The 19,954-nt window shown below is 53.1% G+C and overlaps 1 protein-coding gene across 1 annotated transcript in view; it reads left to right on the top strand.

Annotated features, from left to right (window-relative positions):
* The window catches only part of Muc5b (mucin 5B, oligomeric mucus/gel-forming), a 33,436-nt gene extending 13,954 nt beyond the window's left edge, over positions 1–19,482 (top strand). Inside the window, exons 24-51 of the mRNA XM_052760115.1 lie at positions 125–304; positions 713–952; positions 2,887–3,043; positions 3,428–3,556; positions 3,722–3,866; positions 3,992–4,035; positions 4,113–4,310; positions 4,739–6,410; positions 6,524–6,610; positions 6,705–11,416; positions 11,646–11,827; positions 12,129–12,297; positions 12,973–13,229; positions 13,495–13,681; positions 13,787–14,012; positions 14,112–14,290; positions 14,375–14,444; positions 14,592–14,692; positions 15,135–15,166; positions 15,402–15,579; positions 15,900–16,004; positions 16,133–16,170; positions 16,614–16,730; positions 17,336–17,422; positions 17,517–17,639; positions 17,790–17,835; positions 18,409–18,523; positions 19,293–19,482. Of these exons, the coding sequence (XP_052616075.1) occupies positions 125–304; positions 713–952; positions 2,887–3,043; positions 3,428–3,556; positions 3,722–3,866; positions 3,992–4,035; positions 4,113–4,310; positions 4,739–6,410; positions 6,524–6,610; positions 6,705–11,416; positions 11,646–11,827; positions 12,129–12,297; positions 12,973–13,229; positions 13,495–13,681; positions 13,787–14,012; positions 14,112–14,290; positions 14,375–14,444; positions 14,592–14,692; positions 15,135–15,166; positions 15,402–15,579; positions 15,900–16,004; positions 16,133–16,170; positions 16,614–16,730; positions 17,336–17,422; positions 17,517–17,639; positions 17,790–17,835; positions 18,409–18,523; positions 19,293–19,482 (9,966 nt within the window). The remainder of the gene's footprint in view (positions 1–124; positions 305–712; positions 953–2,886; positions 3,044–3,427; positions 3,557–3,721; positions 3,867–3,991; positions 4,036–4,112; positions 4,311–4,738; positions 6,411–6,523; positions 6,611–6,704; positions 11,417–11,645; positions 11,828–12,128; positions 12,298–12,972; positions 13,230–13,494; positions 13,682–13,786; positions 14,013–14,111; positions 14,291–14,374; positions 14,445–14,591; positions 14,693–15,134; positions 15,167–15,401; positions 15,580–15,899; positions 16,005–16,132; positions 16,171–16,613; positions 16,731–17,335; positions 17,423–17,516; positions 17,640–17,789; positions 17,836–18,408; positions 18,524–19,292) is intronic.
* The last annotated feature ends 472 nt before the right edge of the window (positions 19,483–19,954 follow it).

The following is a 19,954-nucleotide window of genomic DNA, read 5'->3' as shown; positions in this document are numbered from 1 at the left end:
TGGCCTGACTTTCCCCATTTCTCACACAGTGAGTTTTCATGTTGAGGAGTCCTCCACGGGTAGCAAGCAACCTTCTGATGTCCCAGCTCCCTGAAACTGTTGCCCTGTTTTTCTCCATCTGCAGAGCTATGAGCTGATTCTTCATGAGGGGAACTTCAAAGTGGTAGAGAGAGGGTCAAGTGGGGAACTTCCATACAAGATCAGATACATGGGTATCTTCCTGGTCATTGAGATCCGCAGTGGGATAGTCGTGTCCTGGGACAGGAAGACCAGTGTGTTTGTCCGACTGCAGCAGCATTACAAGGCAAGTGTGGCCACCATGCACCCTGCTTCTAGGCCCAGCTAGGATAGGTCTAGGGCTGGCAGCTGACAAGGCTGCTGAGGGATGGATCACATTGAAAAGCTCTAGTCACTGAGACCACACACAACACCAGGTTCCAAGAGGGATGGCTTGAAATTGCAATGAATAATGAGTATACTGGAATCATGACTGATGAACCAGCCGTACCCACAGGCCTGTGCAGAGACAGAATCTTCTAAATAGAATAAGTTCAATTCACTCACCTGTCCCAGGACCCACTTCCCACACCCATTTGCAAATTCACCGGGTACAACTCAGTGGAAATGGGTTCTCCCTGTGTTTTGCTCCCAAGCCGGGCTCTGTACACCTCAGCTAACCTGCCCAGGATTCTCTCCCCTCATGTGTCTGCAGGGCAGGGTCTGTGGCCTGTGTGGGAACTTCGATGACAATGCCATCAATGACTTCACCACACGCAGCCAGTCCGTGGTGGGCGATGTGCTGGAGTTTGGAAATAGCTGGAAGTTCTCGCCATCCTGCCCAGATGCCCCAGTTCCCAAGGACCCCTGCACTGCCAACCCTTACCGCAAGTCCTGGGCCCAGAAGAAGTGCAGCATCATTAACAGTGCGACCTTTGCTGCCTGCCACTCCCAGGTAGAGCCTAGCTTTGGTTCACAGGGCTTGCAGTTGCCTGCTTCTTCCTGGTAGGAATTGAGTCTTGCTTGACTAGACACAGTGGGCCTCTGAGGACCGTCTTGATCCAGTCAGAGCACATGGTCCATGGCCCTGGGTTTTCAAGTTCTAGGTCTAAATCTCCCACAAGATGGGTAAGAATTCATGCATATATCCCAGCATGGAGTCATCACCACTATTTTGGGACCAGTCCTTGATTACAGTATTCATCCATGGCTCTCAGTGAGGCAGGCACCTTCTTCATCCTCCTGGGTGACCCCCAGACCTGCTCAGTGTGCATCAGGAACATCAGCAGAACTCTCCCAGAGGAAGTAGTAACTGGCTCTCAGTAGATTTCCAAAGGCTACCTCCTGTTACTAAAACCGAGACTCAAGTGTCCACCTCCTAGGAAAGTGGCTTTACAACACAGGCCTGCTGGCCATGACCAGAATGTGCTCATGCAGGGTCACGGTAGCCAGTGCTATTCACTTGTGCTGAGCCCCCCAGGTCACACAGTCAACCTCACGAGCAGGTGGCCAGCAGTCTCTCTGGCTATCCTGCTCCATGGCTTGGTTCATTGTGGCCTGACAAGGGTGACTTGGATGTGCCTTCAGTGGTAAAAGCAAGAACTTGAGTCCACTCTGGATTCTGCCAGTTGACACAGTGTGAGTGGTGGGCCCTCTCCTCTACAGAACTAGACTACTCTCCCATGTTGGAGCTGGTTAACTCCAGCTCCTCCATGTCCCACAGCTGCACCAGTCTGGAAGTTAAACAATGTTGGATGATATAGTTATCACTCACTATTTCCTTGGGACATGTTCTCAGGGATATGGAAGTTTAGATGGGTTCTGGGTACCAGCTAATTTAAATGGATGGGAAAAAAATTCCTGTCTCCTAGTTATCCTCCACTGGAGTGAGGCAGCAGGGTGGCCAGGGAGGGGTTCACGCCAAAAAGCCAAATAGAGAGCTACTAGAAGTCCTGGGAACAGCAAATCAGGGGACAAGTCAGATAAGGAAAGGCCGATACAGGACGGGGGCCAGTGCGCTGAAGCAAGAGTACAAGAACAGAAGTGGGACCACAGTGCAATGCCCTGCAGGTATGAAACCTGTGGTGGGCGACGTGCTGGAGTTTGGAAATAGCTGGAGGTTCTCCCCATCTTGCCCAGATGCCCCAGTTCCCATATGACCAGATCCAAGTGAAAGGATCCAAAGACTATTAGTGAAGGTGTCCAGGTGGGCAGGTGCACATGTGAAAGTGGGGCAGATGTGTAGGCATGCAGTTGTATGGGTGAGTATGCAGGTAGGCACACAGGCAGGCAGGTAGATATTTGTGCAGGTGTAGGTAGGCAGCTACAGTGTTGTGCAGATGCGCAGCTGTGCAAGCAGACAGATGGATGGGTGCACATAAAGGACAGGAGGGAAAGCGCACAGGTCAACAGACAGGCAGATAGACAAGTAGGTAGGCAGGTGCACATACAGACAGATGTGAAGGTTCCCAGGGAGGCATGTGCACAGGTGGGCAGGTACACAGTTTTCCAGGTGTGCAGGTGCACAGATGTGCAGCTGTACAGGCAGATGGGGGTATGCAGGTGTGCAGATAGACATAAAGGCAAGTTCACAGGCAGCCAGATAGATAGTTATACATATGGACAGATATGCAGCTATATATTCAGGCAGGTATACAAGCTGTCAGGTGAGCAGGTATGCACAAGTGTGTGGGTGCACTAGTGAATAGGAAAGGTAGTGTTGAACAGTTCCCATTTGGGACACTCTAATAGTAGCCACAGTACCAGATCAAGATTCCCATGGTGTGGGGTTTGGACTATAGCTAACTCCATATCCGCCCCCACATTCACCTACCTCCTGGGCAGACATGGCTGTCCTCCCTGAGTGGCACTTTGTCCCCACCATTCTAGGTTGACTCTACCAAGTACTATGAAGCCTGTGTGCATGATGTGTGTGCCTGTGACTCAGGGGGTGACTGTGAGTGTTTCTGCACTGCTGTGGCTGCCTATGCCCAGGCCTGCCAAGATATGGGTGTGTGCTTGTCCTGGAGAACACCAGACATCTGCCGTGAGTAGAGCTCTGTCCATGGTACTGAAGGGTGGGACTGTGAATGAGGTGGGTGGCAGCCTCTGTACTTCCCTCCTGGCTTGGGTTCTGCTCTCTCTCTCTCTCTCTCTCTCTCTCTCTCTCTCTCTCTCTCTCTCTCTCTCTCTCTCTCTCTCTCTCTCTCTCTCTCTCTCTCTCTCTCGTGTGTGTACATGTGTACACACATCTATATATACATGTGGGTTTTTGACACCTGTTATGAGGTAGTTGAGGACGGGGACCGCAGGATCTGGGTTAGGGAATGAACCCAAGGAAACCATCTGCCTAGCCCAAGGCTGATATGTCTGGGTGTAATCCAGCATGAGGCCTAGTAGGCACCTGTTTAGCTCTGTCCTCTGTGTTCAGCTCTTTTCTGTGACTACTACAACCCTCACGGGGAGTGTGAGTGGCATTACCAGCCCTGTGGAGCCCCCTGTCTGAAGACCTGTCGAAACCCTGCTGGACACTGCCTTGTTGAACTGCCAGGCCTGGAAGGTGAGGGTGAAATGTTCTGGTAGTGGCCTTCGGGCCCATAACCCATGCATGGTACCACTAGGGCAGACACAGTGTACTAGGGGTTCTCTGCCACTGAGTGGGAGCTGGGCAGCTGGATACATGCCCAAGAGGATAGAAAGTCAGTGATACCCTTGTCTGCTCTAGGCTGCTACCCACAATGCCCACCTAGCCATCCCTTCTTCAATGAGGACCAGATGAAGTGTGTGGCCCAGTGTGGATGCTATGATGATGATGGAAACTACCACGACATTGGCACAGAGGTCCCTACAGCTGAGAACTGCCAGAGTTGGTGAGAGAGGAGCTAGGGATGGAAGAGGATAGAGACCCAGAGTGGTTGGGACAGGGCAGGGGCGGGCTAAAGCATGTGTCAGCTAGGGGGTGCTCATGGTCCTCAGAGCCCTGTCTTCCCTCCAGTCTCTGCACCCCTGGTGGCCTCAGCTGTGTTCACAACCTTACAGGTAAGCAAAGGCTGTGGGTTTGGGGTTGGAGGAAGGCTGAATGCTGAGTAAGCTGAGCCAATACATATAACCCCCAGCCTGCACATGCATCTACGAGGGCCGTACCTACCACTTCAATGATGTTGTCTACAACACCACGGATGGCCTTGGTGCATGCTTAGTGGCCATCTGCAAAGACAATGGGACTATAATACGCACAGCTGAAGAGTGCCCTGAAGTCTTGTCTACCACACCATTTACATTCACCAGTACCTTGGCACCCAGTGCCACAACAGGTAAGACCATACCAGGTTCTCTGGAAGCCCCTGAGCTCTAAGCTATTATGTTAACCCAGGGAGAGGCTTGGCCACATCTAGGACAAAGGAAGATGATAAGTTGTCGATGCAGGGAACTCCAGCTACAGAGGTGTCTTGAGCCCTGAGCCACTGTCCACTTGCCCAGACCCTGCCTGGGGTCCATGGCCCTCACCCCTCTATGATTCCCCGGGAAGCCTTAGCACAACTGGCAGGGCTGCTATCAGGGGCCACAGAAATCCTCAGGTTCCATTTGTCCTTGGTGTGAACCACTTCAGTCAGTGAGCTCTCTCCAGACTACCAGCTAGGTCCTGGAACAGGTCAGGAACGTTGTGTGAACGTGAAGACTCATCTGTTCCCTCACCCTGAGACAAGAGGGGCTGAGCGGGGCCTTTATCTCTTTCACACAGGCTCAGCTTTCACTGTGTCCACTGTGTCCACTGTGTGTGTCCGGGAGGTCTGCCACTGGTCCATTTGGTATGATCAGAGCTATCCAGAGCCTGGCATGGCAGGTGGGGACTTTGAAACATTTGAGGACCTGAGGCGCAAAGGGTACCAGGTGTGTCAAACCCCTGCTGCCATTGAGTGCCGTGCCAAGAAGTTCCCCAGCACGGACTTACGGGAGCTGGGTCAGAAGGTGAACTGTGACCCTTCCTGGGGACTGAAATGCCTCAACAGTGAGCAGAACCCCCCACTCTGCTACAACTATGAGCTGAGGGTTCTGTGTTGTGAATATGTACCGTGTAGTTCCCCCCTGACCTCAGGCGGAAGTACCACTCACTCCCAGCCTGAGACCGGTACTCAGACAACATCCGCAGTATCTAAGTCCACACCCTCCAGGACCACAGAAAGGAATGAGATATCCCTGAATACGACTCACAACTCAAGGAAAACAGTGGCAGTCACCTCAAAAGGAAGAACAACTTCACAATCCACTGTGTTGAGACACTCAGTCAGCAGCCTCCCCATGACCAGCCCTACATGGACTACAATAGTGACAGGAACCACCTTGCACACAACACTTAGTTCCCAGCCAACATCAGTATTCGCCTCACAGACAGGGTCCACTTCAACAGCCAGTGTGGTCACACAGTCAGTCAGCAGTCCCGGGACCTCCACCACCTGCCAGCCCCGATGCCAGTGGACAAAGTGGTTCGATACAGACTACCCCAAGTCTGACAAAGAGGGAGGAGACATTGAGACATATGACAGGATCAGAGCCGCCGGGGCAGATATCTGTGAACAGCCTCGGGACATCCAGTGTGTGGCCCAGAACTACCCCGATATCAGCCTGGACCTGTTGGATCAGGAAGTGAAGTGTGACGTCAACTTCGGTCTGGTGTGTCACAACAAGGACCAGCAACATGAATTTGGGATGTGCTTCAACTACATGATCCGTGTGCTGTGCTGCAGTGACAGCCACTGCCAGGGACCGACCACCACGGCAGGGTCTCCCCCTACACCAGGAACTGCCACCTCTGCCACTCAGACCCTGTCCTCCAAGCCTTATCCCAGCACTAGTCCAATTGAGACCTGGTCTCCCTCAGGCTCCACCACCAGCATCCATGCCTCAGAGATGCCCACCCCTGGGATTCTGGATAAAAGTGTGTCATCCCCAGCCAGCACTACTTTGACAGTCACCTCGAAGACAACTCAGCCTCCCAAGAGCCCAGAGTCCTCTGGCATTGTCAGCAGCCCCGGGACCTCCACCACCTGCCAGCCCCGATGCCAGTGGACAAAGTGGTTTGATACAGACTACCCCAGGTCTGACAGAGAGGGAGGGGACATTGAGACATATGACAGGATCAGAGCCGCCGGGGCAGATATCTGTGAACAGCCTCGGGACATCCAGTGTGTGGCCCAGAACTACCCCGATATCAGCCTGGACCTGTTGGATCAGGAAGTGAAATGTGACGTCAACTTCGGTCTGGTGTGTCACAACAGGGACCAGCAACATGAATTTGGGATGTGCTTCAACTACATGATCCGTGTGCTGTGCTGCAGTGACAGCCACTGCCAGGGACCGACCACCACGGCAGGGTCTCCCCCTACACCAGGAACTGCCACCTCTGCTACTTCCAGGTCAGTCACACATACTTCGTGGCCTGTATCCAACATGCCTACCAGCACCAGCACCACAGAGTCTATTTCTTCCCCCAGAAAAACCACTGGCCTCACCATGGCTTCTTCCACAGCCACATCCAGGGAGACCCAAACCTCATCACGGCTAACCACTGGTCTCTCCTCAGCCCTTACAACCAGGAGGACCTCTTCTACAGGCTGTAAGTTTCAATGCACCTGGACAGATTGGCTGGACAGTGACAAACCCCAACCTGGTCACTTTGGGGGAGACATTGAGACCTACTATCATATTAGAAACAAGACAGGTATCCAGATATGCGAGAAACCTGTGGACATTGAATGTGAAGCCATCCTCTTCCCCAACATGTCCTTCCAGCAGCTGGGCCAGGAGGTGGTTTGTAATGTGGACTTTGGACTCATCTGCAGGAACAGCAAACAGGCCAAAAACCAAACCTGTTTCAACTACCATATCCGTGTGCTCTGCTGTGAGGAAGACATCAGCTGTTTCAGCACAACTGGGTCACTCTCTACCACCTCCAGCCAAGTCAGCAAGTCATACTCCTCTACCTCCCTGACCTCACCTGGACCATCCTATTCTCCTCCTGGAAGCACCACCATGAGCTCAGCCACAGCTGCCTCCACCACCAAAGCTACCACCTCCTTAAAGAGTGAAAAAAGCACGATGACCAACACTGTCCACACAGGAGCTGCACCTTCCACACACTCAGTCAGCAGTCCCGGGACCTCCACCACCTGCCAGCCCCGATGCCAGTGGACAAAGTGGTTTGATACAGACTACCCCAAGTCTGACAGAGAGGGAGGAGACATTGAGACATATGACAGGATCAGAGCCGCCGGGGCAGATATCTGTGAACAGCCTCGGGACATCCAGTGTGTGGCCCAGAACTACCCCGATATCAGCCTGGACCTGTTGGATCAGGAAGTGAAGTGTGATGTCAACTTCGGTCTGGTGTGTCACAACAAGGACCAGCAACATGAATTTGGGATGTGCTTCAACTACATGATCCGTGTGCTGTGCTGCAGTGACAGCCACTGCCAGGGACCGACCACCACGGCAGGGTCTCCCCCTACACCAGGAACTGCCACCTCTGCCACTCAGACCCTGTCCTCCAAGCCTTATCCCAGCACTAGTCCAATTGAGACCTGGTCTCCCTCAGGCTCCACCACCAGCATCCATGCCTCAGAGATGCCCACCCCTGGGATTCTGGATAAAAGTGTGTCATCCCCAGCCAGCACTACTTTGACAGTCACCTCGAAGACAACTCAGCCTCCCAAGAGCCCAGAGTCCTCTGGCATTGTCAGCAGCCCCGGGACCTCCACCACCTGCCAGCCCCGATGCCAGTGGACAAAGTGGTTTGATACAGACTACCCCAGGTCTGACAGAGAGGGAGGGGACATTGAGACATATGACAGGATCAGAGCCGCCGGGGCAGATATCTGTGAACAGCCTCGGGACATCCAGTGTGTGGCCCAGAACTACCCCGATATCAGCCTGGACCTGTTGGATCAGGAAGTGAAGTGTGATGTCAACTTCGGTCTGGTGTGTCACAACAAGGACCAGCAACACGAATTTGGGATGTGCTTCAACTACATGATCCGTGTGCTGTGCTGCAGTGACAGCCACTGCCAGGGACCGACCACCACAGCAGGGTCTCCCCCTACACCAGGAACTGCCACCACTGCCACTCAGACCCTGTCCTCCAAGCCTTATCCCAGCACTAGTCCAATTGAGACCTGGTCTCCCTCAGGCTCCACCACCAGCATCCATGCCTCAGAGATGCCCACCCCTGGGATTCTGGATAAAAGTGTGTCATCCCCAGCCAGCACTACTTTGACAGTCACCTCAAAGACAACTCAGCCTCCCAAGAGCCCAGAATCCTCTGGCATTGTCAGCAGCCCCGGGACCTCCACCACCTGCCAGCCCCGATGCCAGTGGACAAAGTGGTTTGATACAGACTACCCCACGTCTGACAAAGAGGGAGGGGACATTGAGACATATGACAGGATCAGAGCCGCTGGGGCAGATATCTGTGAACAGCCTCAGGATATCCAGTGTGTGGCCCAGAACTACCCCGATATCAGCCTGGACCTGTTGGATCAGGAAGTGAAGTGTGATGTCAACTTCGGTCTGGTGTGTCACAACAAGGACCAGCAACATGAATTTGGGATGTGCTTCAACTACATGATCCGTGTGCTGTGCTGCAGTGACAGCCACTGCCAGGAACCGACCACCACTCCAGGGTCTCCCCCTACACCAGGAACTGCCACCTCTGCCACTCAGACCCTGTCCTCCATTCCTCAGCCCAACACTACTCTGACTGTGACCAGGACTCACTCAGCTCCCACCACAGTAGCAACAAGCCTCCTAAAAACTCTCCCAGGCTCTAGTCACACAGTCACTCTTGTTACATCCTCTGGCAGTAGTCCCCCACATGTTTCTAATGTCAAGGAAACCAGCATCCCAGGAAAGGTTTCCTCTATCCATACAACAGTCAACATCCTGCCTAAAACATTACAGTCTTCGACTCCTGCCTTGACAACAAAACAAACTTCCTCAACTGAAATCTGGACAACAATACTTACTGGTACAGCTGGTACTGGCTCCTCAAAACCCCCACCCACGAGCCTGGGGTTGACTACAGGCATAAAAGAGCTGTCTACCAGTCCACCAAGGACACAGACACTACCAGTCCCTGCGACTAATGCCACCACCAGCCAGGGCACAACCCGCTGCCAGCCCAAGTGTAAGTGGACTGAATGGTTTGATGTGGACTCACCAACCTCAGGAGCAGTAAGAGGGGACATGGAGACCTATGAAAACATCAGAGCTTCTGGTAAGAAGATATGCCAGACACCAGAGAAGATTGAGTGTCAGGCAGAGAACTACCCTGCAGTGAGCATTGATAAGATTGGCCAAGTAGTAAGCTGTAACCTGGAGACAGGACTGGTCTGTAAAAATGAGGACCAGACAGATGATTTCAAAATGTGCTTCAACTATAATATACGTGTGCTTTGCTGTGACGACTATAGCAACTGCCCTACCACAACTGCTGTACCACCTACATCCACCATGAACAGCCCTAAAGTCAGCAGCGAGGTCTCCACCATGGCCACCAGTCCATCAGCAAGACAAGGACACTCCACCAAAGCTACCACCTCCTTAAAGAGTGAAAAAAGCATGATGACCAACACTATCCACACAGGAGCTGCACCTTCCACACACTCAGTCAGCAGTCCCGGGACCTCCACCACCTGCCAGCCCCGATGCCAGTGGACAAAGTGGTTTGATACAGACTACCCCAGGTCTGACAGAGAGGGAGGGGACATTGAGACATATGACAGGATCAGAGCCGCCGGGGCAGATATCTGTGAACAGCCTCGGGACATCCAGTGTGTGGCCCAGAACTACCCCGATATCAGCCTGGACTTGTTGGATCAGGAAGTGAAGTGTGACGTCAACTTCGGTCTGGTGTGTCACAACAAGGACCAGCAACATGAATTTGGGATGTGCTTCAACTACATGATCCGTGTGCTGTGCTGCAGTGACAGCCACTGCCAGGGACCGACCACCACGGCAGGGTCTCCCCCTACACCAGGAACTGCCACCTCTGCCACTCAGACCCTGTCCTCCAAGCCTTATCCCAGCACTAGTCCAATTGAGACCTGGTCTCCCTCAGGCTCCACCACCAGCATCCATGCCTCAGAGATGCCCACCCCTGGGATTCTGGATAAAAGTGTGTCATCCCCAGCCAGCACTACTTTGACAGTCACCTCAAAGACAACTCAGCCTCCCAAGAGCCCAGAATCCTCTGGCATTGTCAGCAGCCCCGGGACCTCCACCACCTGCCAGCCCCGATGCCAGTGGACAAAGTGGTTCGATACAGACTACCCCAGGTCTGACAGAGAGGGAGGGGACATTGAGACATATGACAGGATCAGAGCCGCTGGGGCAGATATCTGTGAACAGCCTCGGGACATCCAGTGTGTGGCCCAGAACTACCCCGATATCAGCCTGGACCTGTTGGATCAGGAAGTGAAGTGTGACGTCAACTTCGGTCTGGTATGTCACAACAGGGACCAGCAACACGAATTTGGGATGTGCTTCAACTACATGATCCGTGTGCTGTGCTGCAGTGACAGCCACTGTCCTAGGACCCCTTCCAGCACCACAAAGTCAACTCTGCCCTGGTCTACCCACACTCCCCTGGTCCCTTTCACAATCACATCAAGCACGGAGTCCACCTTTCAGACCAAGCATCCCTTCAGCTCCCCCGTACCAAGTACTCAAGCATCCACATGGACCACATATCCTGACTCAGGCTGTGTACCTCAGTGCACGTGGACAGAATGGTTCGATGCGGACTTCCCTAACCCTGGCCCCAGAGGCGGGGACTTTGAGGTCTACGCAGTGTTACGGGAAGTTGGTTTTGTCTTCTGTGAGCAGCCCAAGGACATCCAGTGCCGCTCTGAGAATGAGCCAGACAGGCCCTTGGAAACTCTAGAGCAGGTGGTCCAGTGTGATGTGCGATTTGGGCTGATATGCAAGAATATCAACCAAACGGGACCTTTGCAATACTGTGACAACTACCATGTGCGCTTCCTCTGCTGTGACAATGTCAGCCACTGTACCACCTCACCTATGGCCACCCTCTCCACTGTTCCTTCTTCCTCTCCCCTGCTGTCCACTCATGCTTCCCCAACCTCGAACACTATGACTTCTTCACCTGTGGTCCCTAGCTCTACTCACACCTCTCCAGTTTTGACCACCGGGACTTCATCTGTAGCCACGGGCCCCACTGTGGCCCCCTCCTCTACTTCCAAGACCACTCACCCCCCTGAAGTTTCCCCCAGCAGCCAGGTGACCTTCAGCCTGTCTACTGCTTCTCCCTTGGGCCCTAGTACCCTCAGGCCTACTGTCCTTTCCAGCCGACCATTTTCCCCATCACCCTGTTTCTGCCAGGCATTTGGACAGCTGTTCTTACCTGGTGAGTAGAAAAGTCCATGTTCTCCCTACCCCATGCCCCTTGTCCACCCGGATTTGTCAGCCTTGGGAGCTATGGGCCATTTCATGCATGCAAAGTTCAGCCCATGCCCTCTCTGGGCATTCCTTCTCCCTCAGGCAGCTGCCCTCCTACCCTATGTCTTCCCCTGACACCACCCTGCCTCTTCAGCTGGGGTATGGCATTTTGTTTCTTTGTTTGTTTCCTTCTACAGGAGAGGTCATTTACAATAAGACTGATGGAGCTGGCTGCCAATTGTACGCCACCTGCAACCAGTACTGTGATGTTGACCGCTTCCAGGGTGCCTGCCCCTCCTCTTCACCTCCAGCGCCCTCGACCTCTGCATCTTTGCCTCCCCCGCTTCCTGGATGTGATGATGCCACTCCTCCCCGGCAGGTGAGCCTCTCTTCTCCCTCCACCTCCCTGTGATGTGGTATGGATTTGGGTTCTCAAGGACAACTGCATCTGGATTGAGTCATGGCTAGTGCTCAGCACTACCTCAACCCTGTAGCCTATCTCAGTGACCTGTCTTCCAGTGGCTCCTATTGAGAGAGGCACAGGGGATCTCGGGTCTTGATCAGCAGAAGCTGGCTGCCTTCTGGGATTCATAGCTGTAGGGACCTGGGGCTACATAAAGGGCAGGGCTTGGGTCTCCACATGATCTCAAGGTGAACACCCTGCACATCTTCTGCCTCAGGTGAATGAGTCCTGGACCCTGGAGAACTGCACAGTGGCCAGGTGCCAGGGAAATAACCAAATCATCCTCCTAGAGCCGGAGCCTGTGGACAATGTCACCTGTGCCAACAAGCACTTGCCCATCCAAGTGTGGGACCAGGAGCCTTGCCATTTCCACTATGAGTGTGAATGTGAGCCGAGGGCAGGCGCGGAAGAGCTCAGCAAGATGGGACAGGATTGAGGCATTTTATCTCAGTGCCTGTCAATCTCAGACAGCACATGTAAATGCTATGCTAGCCCGCAGGCATTTTGTGCACAGGGAGGCTGGGAACATGGGTTTGACCTAGGCCGGGGCTGTGTGACCAGGGAGAGGTAGTGTGCTAAAAGCCACAGTGGGAGTCCTTTCTTGAGGTCCTGATGACAACTTCCATTACTGAGTGTTAAATGACTCAAACTTGGGACTTAGAACAGCAAACTCACGGTCTTCCATTCCCAAGCTAGAGTCAGATCAAGGCAGGCAATGAATCCCTATGGAGGATCCTTCTTGACTTCCCAGTTAAGGGCTATAGGAGTCCTTGGCTTGTGGCTTCATCACTCTATTCTGCCTCCATCTTATGGCCTTCTGTTCCATGTCCATCTCTCCTGTCATTTATAAGTACACTGTCATTAGGCTCAAGGGACACCCAGGTAATTTGAGATGGTCCCATTTTAAGACCAACATCACATTCATAGTTCCCAAGGTAGATATGGTTTGGGAGACACCTAATTTATAGAGAAAGCAACTGTGTTCCCCTGAAGGAACAGTTCCAGAGGTGGTGCTGGGTAACAGGGCTGGGAAGTGGGCCTCCAACTGTCGTCTCCCGCAGGCTTCTGCAGTGGATGGGGGCGCTCACACTACCTGACGTTTGACGGCACCTCCTATACTTTCCTGGACAACTGTACCTCGGTGCTCATGAGAGAGATTCTCCCTCGCCATGGCAACCTGAGCATCCTTGCTCACAGCTACTACTGTGGGGCTACCACCAATGTCACCTTCTGTCCCCGAGCCCTCAGTGTGTACTACAACTCCATGGAGATTGTCCTCACCACCACCACCACTGCCAGTGGGAAGGAGGAGGGCCTGGTGAGTCTCGTGATAGGTAGAGCCCCAAGGCCACACTGCAAACATGAGGTCTAGGTATGGGGTGACAGAGGCAAGGATGAAAAGTCCTCGGGACCAAGAGCGCTCTCCCCTCTGCAGAAATGACCTATAGGAGCTGTCCTAGGTGAAGAATGAATGCCTAGCTCTAGATTGAGTAATAAACAGGAATGTCCCTGGTGTTTGGCAAAGCAGCATCTACTGCTGCCTAGCTGGTCCCTTGATTACTGTTTCCCTCTGGACACCCTAGATCATATGGGACCAAATGTGGATAAGCTCAGGTTTCAGTAAGAATGGTGTGACAGTGTCCTTGAGCGGCATCACCACGATGAGTGTCAACATTTCCACCATTGGCACCAGCATCACCTTTGATGGGCACATCTTCCAGATATGGTTACCCTACAGACACTTCAGCAACAATACCGAGGGCCAGTGTGGTGAGTAGGCATGGCATGGCTCACTCTGCACCCATAAATGAGGGGAAGGAATGGGTCTATGGAAAACAGCAAGAAGCTGATTGTAATCCCTACCCTATTCACCAGGTACCTGCACAAACAGCCAGGCAGATGACTGCCGCCGGCCAGATGGCACCATAGCTTCCAACTGCCAGGACATGGCCAAAGACTGGCTGGTGCCTGGGAACAGCAACAATGGCTGCTTAGCTCAGCCTAGCCCTCCCCCAAGCACCACTCCCCAGCCCTCAGTGTCCAGCACACCCACCTCCACCCCATGCCCCACTGTACCCCTCTGTGAGCTGATGCTGAGCCAGTGAGTCGGCCTTTGGGGTGGTGGGCCAGGGCATTAGTCCCTTTGGCTAGCCTCCCTGCTGGGCCCTGAGCTCCCAGCCCTGACCACTCACTGTCATAGGGTCTTCGCCGAGTGCCACACGCTCATCCCTCCAGACACCTTCTTCAGTTCCTGTGTCAATGACTACTGCAATACCAATGTTACTGACATGCCCTGTCAAAGCCTGGAGGCCTATGCCACACTCTGCCGGGCCCGGGGTGTGTGCACCAACTGGCGTAATGCCACTGGAGGGCTTTGTGGTAAGTTGGAGCATTCAATTTAGTCAGGGCTCCAGTCTCCTTGGTTCTTCCGAACCTGCCTGGTGACACTCTCTGCATCCACAGACCTTTCCTGTCCACCCACTAAGGAATACAGGCCTTGTGGACCTCTGCATCCAGTATCCTGCAGCTCCAGGTGAGTGTCATCTAAGTAATAGGGAGTGTGGAAGTAGCAGCTGACCTCCCATGTCTGAAGGGTCTGAGTTCTGGGTCCCCCAAAATTGGCTCTTGGAGGTGCCATTTCATTTCTGATCCTACACTCTGCTGCTCCTCGTCACACCAGAACCCTGAACATTTCAACTGAGATGCTGGCAGAGGGCTGCTTCTGCCCTGAGAATCAGCTCCTCTTCAACTCACGCATGGACATCTGTGTGCTGGAGTGTCGTAAGCGCCATTCACCTACCCCAGGACAAGCCCTATCCTACCCCTCTCCCCCATAGGGTCCTCACCTGCCGGGCCAGGATCCAACACATCTGCAGACTCTCTTCTGCCTGACTAGTATGTGAGAGGATCCTGGTGAGGTCATTAGTCTTGCAGATGTCTAAAGGCTTCCTGTGAGCCTGCCACCCTTCTGTCTCAACTCTGCTGCTTGGAGCTGGTCAGAGAAGTTGCTAGGCTCTCAACATCCAACCTCACCACAGCTTCAGGGACCTGACACCCTCATAATTCTCTAAGGCCTTCCGTTCCACTCTGCGAGAAGATAGAGCTTTTGGGTTGGGGTATAGGTGGCCGGGACTAAAAGCACAGTTCTCTCAGCCCATGACCCCCTTCTGCCTGGCCTCGAACCCCAGCATCTTCAGTAACAAGTTTACTCATTTCTTTCTAGCCTGCGTGGGACCTGATGGGCTACCCAAGATTGTGAGTGGTGCTGCTCCCCTGACCCCCCAACTGGAGCTAAAGAGAAGCAGGAAGTAGGGAGGGTGGCTGGGTCTGCATAGCCCAGGAGGCTCCTGGCTTCCTTCCTGCTCTCACTCTGGACAGCAGAGGCCTAACCTGTTGAGGGCAAACAATGACTTGGAGTTGGGTTCAGGCAGACAGGCCAGGGACTTTAGTGCTTCTGAGCCTCCAGAGATCCTGATTTGGCCTGTTTCAGCCGGGAGAACACTGGATCAGCAACTGCCAGTCCTGTGTGTGCGACCCCAGCTCTGTGTCAGTACAGTGTGAGCCGGTGCGGTGTGAGAGCCAGGAGCACCCACAGTGCACAGAAGCTGGCCTCGTGACCATGACCAAGCCCAACCCTGACAACCCATGCTGCCCCGAGACAGTCTGTGGTGAGCACCTCCTGGGGGACGTAGGAGAGTCATACTCTAGGCTTAGCTACCCTGGGCCACTCAGGTGGGGGATGGTCTCAAGATGCTTCAGCTTTTGACCTAAAAATAAGGTTGGTGACCTCTGGTCTGACCTAACAGAGCAGAGAATTGGTAAGGACCAAGGGGATGAAAGAGTGAGGGGACTTGAAACCCAGAAAAGCTATGAAGCACACTAGGTCCCAAGGGAAAATGACACTAGAGACCAGTATTTCCAGAAAGGGAGAAGATGGGGACCGGGGTGGGGCAAAACGGGCAGCATCCTGATGGCCACATCTCTACAGTCTGCAATACAACCACCTGCCCCAAGAGTCAGCCCAAGTGTGAGCCAGGGCACGAGCTGATCCACACCTACGAGGAGGGCAGCTGCTGCCCCAGCCCCAGCTGTCGTGAGTGGGAATGGAACTGAAGCCCGGGGGAGGGCGCATGGAGATCGGCTGCACTGGGGTTGGGAGTGAGGAGGGGCAAGGGTTTCTCCTCCACTGCCCAGATGCATATTCATCCCCTTTCCTTGCAGGACCTATGATGTGCACATACAATGACACCCTCTATGGGGTAAGGGATCAGCCCAGGCAGGGTGGAAAGTAGGGGGAGGCCGAGGTGGGTGGGAAGCCCGTGTCCTTCAGTTCCTGATCCTTGTCTCAGCATCCTTGCCAGAAAGGCAGATCTGAAGAGGGGGTCTGGGCCCTTAAGACATAAGTCATAAGGCCATTTGTGTGTGTGTGTGTGTGTGTGTGTGTGTGTGTGTGTGTAGGAATTGTGGAAAGAGAGGCTACCACAGTTGCTGCCTCTGAGTGGCCAGCTTCTGGGTCTCCCTCCCAGCTCACTCTTGTCCCCACCCACTGGACACCTGTGTTCAGCTAGGGGGACAACGACACCTTGGGGGAAAAGAACTGGACCCATGGGCCATGCTTGGACTCAGCCAAGATCCCCGACCTGAAATGTGCTCACCCCCTTCCCCCACCTTCTCTCTGTACCACCCTTCTTATCTGCTCTAGGTTGGGGCAAACTTCCCAGGCAACGACCCCTGCCAAACATGCACCTGCTTCTCTGTGGGCCATCAAGAACCCAAAGTAGAGTGTAGAGAGATCCTTTGTACCACCTCCTGCCCCCAGGTGAGCCTGTGGCCCAACAGACATTCTGAGAGGCTACCCATGGCAGCCCATCATTGAGAGTGCTCCAATTCACCATAATTTTGAGGTCTTGTTTTTTTTTTTTTCCTTAAGGGGAAAAGTAGGGGATGATGAGGACTGGAGGACAGGCCCTGCAGGTTGGTGAGCTGACTAGAAACAGGTCTAGTATGGTACCAGTAGACCAGCAGTTCTCAACCTGTGGGTCATGACCCCACCGGAGTCAAATGACCCTTTCACAGGGGTCACATATCAGATATCCTGCATATCAGATATTTACATTACAATTAATAACAGTAGCAAAATTTCAGTTATGAAGTAGCAACAAAATAATTTTATGATTGGGAGTCACCACAACATGAGGAACTGTATTAAAAGGTCACAGCATTAGGAATTTTGGGAATGCTGAGAACCCCTACAGTAGACAGAGAGGCTAAGAAGCAGGGTGAGCTAAGTTTCAAGGCCTGGGAAGAGGGTACAGCACAGAGCAAAGACATGCCCTCTCAGGAGTTACTGCTAAGGAGGCCCAGGGCCCCCAGTTAGAAGGGTGGCTGAGATGAGAGACCTGACTACCTCTCCTGTCCCCACAGGGCTTCAAGTATACGCCGGTGCCAAAGCAGTGCTGTGGGGAGTGTGTACAGAATGCCTGCTTCACGCCAGATGGCCAGGCAATGCAGGTAGTAGGAGAGGGAGAAAGAGATCTTCCCCTGAGCAGGTCTCAACCACAAGTGGATCCCTGTCTGGACCTCTACTGTGTGCTTTGCTTTTCAGCCCAATGAAACCTGGGTGAACAGTCATGTGGACAACTGCACTGTGTACCACTGTATGGATGAGAATGGAATCCATATACTGACTCCAATGCCCCCGGACTGCCCTGATGTGTCCAACTGTACGGTATGTGCCTGGGAGGCCCTGCCTTTGGGTGGTCTACCCTTCTCATGCCCCTGGAAAGTTCTGACCCAAGAAGTCTGTGTGTCTCTGTGGCTTGTACCCCATGTCCTGGCTCTGTCCCAGTCCTATTCTGTTCTATTCTTGGCCCTGCAGGGAACCCTAAGGAAATCAGGTTGCTGTTATTCCTGTGAACAAAATGGTAAGTTGAAGATCTCTCTCATCTAGTCCTCCTGTTCCATTCAGTTCCCAGCAAAAGCAATCCAAGTTTCTCCCACTGGGTAGCAGATTGCACCAAAGTCCCAGGATAACAGAAGTGGCTGGTCACCCATGAAATGTGTGTCCATTACTTCTCTCATCTCTGGGACAAAATCCCCAACAAAATCCAATGAAGGCAGGAAGGATTTATTTGGCTCATGGTTTCAGTGTGCAGGCCCACCATGGCAGGCAGACATGGCAGCAATAGAAGCAGATGGCCATATATGTCTGCAGCCAAGAAGCAGAGGAGGATGAAGGCTGGTGCTCAGCTCACTTTCTCCTTTTTACTCAGTCTGAGTACCCAGCCCATGGGAGGTCCTGACCACTAGATCCAGGGTGGGTCTTCCTCATAAGTTAATTTAATCTACAAAATCACCCAGAGCTCCATCTCCTCAGTGATTCTAGATCCTGTCAAGTTGACAGTCAACCTTAACCATCACGGAAGGTCAGTCTTACCAGGTCTAGGCTCTCTGAGTTAGAGTCTAGAGCCTCTGCAATTGGCCTGTCTTCTTTGCAGACTCAAGTACATGTCAAGTGCACATAAACACAACCATCCTGCGGTATAAAGGCTGTGAAACAGATGTGGCAGTCAATATCCCCTTCTGCAAGGGGTCCTGCTCTGCAATGTCCAAGTGAGTGGATATCTTGCCTCCACAAGAGTATAGCAGAACCAGTTGCTACCTTGTCACCTTGGGTCTTTTTTTTTTTTTAAGATTTATTTATTAATTATGTGTACAGTGTTCTACCTGCATGTATGCCTGCAGGCCAGAAGAGGGCACCAGATCTCAGGATAGACGGTTGTGAGCCACCATGTGGTTGCTGGGAATTGAACTCAGGACCTTTGACCTCTATATCTCCAGGCCATCACCTTGGGTCTTACAGAGACTGTCTCCTTTTTGGGGTCAGGAGGCCATAGACATCTATCTGCATAAAACATATGGCCCATCTTCCAGCCAAGCCAGAGGCAAACCTGGCTTGGCTGCACAGAATATGATTTTGGCTGGGGACTTGTATCCAGGAATCTGAATGTGTCTAGGGGGACAGGCAGCATCAGATCCCTCTGTGGTCCCCAGATGGCCCCAGGCTGTGGTCAGCTGTGAACAGGAGTGGCCACCAAAGTTGAGCATTTGTGGGTCCTAGGCTAGCTTCAGGGCTTAGGGTGGCTGTCCAGAGGAAGAGTCTCAACAGAATCAGTAGGATGGAAAGGGAGGGCAATCGCAGGAGGCTATGCAAGATAGAGCAGGGTTGAAAGGGAGTCCAGGAGGGGCAAGGCTGTGTGTTCCAGAAAGTAGCCATGGTGGACAGTCAGACAGCCTTCAAGAGCCCACAGAGGACCATGAATATATGCCGTACTGCTAAGAGGATCACAGAGTTGAAATGTTGATCCTCCCATGTCCACAGGTACTCCATGGAGGCTCAGGCTATGGAACATCAGTGCACCTGCTGTCAGGAGAGCAAGGTCCATGATGTAGCTGTGACCATGCAGTGTCCCAACGGTACAGTCATCCAGCACACCTATAGCCACATCGATGAGTGCAGCTGTGCCCTGGCCTGCAGCTTCCTGCCCCTGACTTCCATGAACACTCCCTAGAGTCCAGTGCTGGAAGGCAATTGCATCCCCCAACCCCTCATGTCCCTCCACCTGGAGCAGAACCTGTATGACTGACCATGAAAACCTTAGGCAGGCATGCTCCATGTGGCCCACAAGAACCCTCTGTGGCTCCCACTGCCTCTGCTCCACCCTCTGCCTGCCACTTGGTGAAACCAGTATCATGGAGGGTAATTAAGGGACAATTAAGATCCCCGTGAGGAGGGTGCCAGGCAAGGATTTGGTCCTTGAAGGACCCTCTTGGCTGTCTTGGCCTCAACCTCTGTGATGACATATAAATGTCTTGGAGCAAAACAGAGAGCCTGTGACTATAAGGCTCCCCACAGCAAGCCTGTGTGCCCTTCAACACTTAAAGAAGTCCTCTGCCAGTCATCTCAAGTGCACAAAGGCAGATGGGATTGTCCAAGCAAGACAAGCTACCAGGGAGCTGTCAGGCAAGGTGGCTGCCTGCTGG

Source organism: Peromyscus californicus, unplaced genomic scaffold, assembly GCF_007827085.1.
Source record: "Peromyscus californicus insignis strain IS unplaced genomic scaffold, ASM782708v3 Scaffold_4__1_contigs__length_199733344, whole genome shotgun sequence".
In the NCBI taxonomy this organism is placed as follows: Eukaryota; Metazoa; Chordata; class Mammalia; order Rodentia; family Cricetidae; genus Peromyscus; species Peromyscus californicus.
The sequence above is the reverse complement of the archived record's forward strand: the minus strand, read 5'-3'. Positions and strand labels throughout refer to the sequence as shown.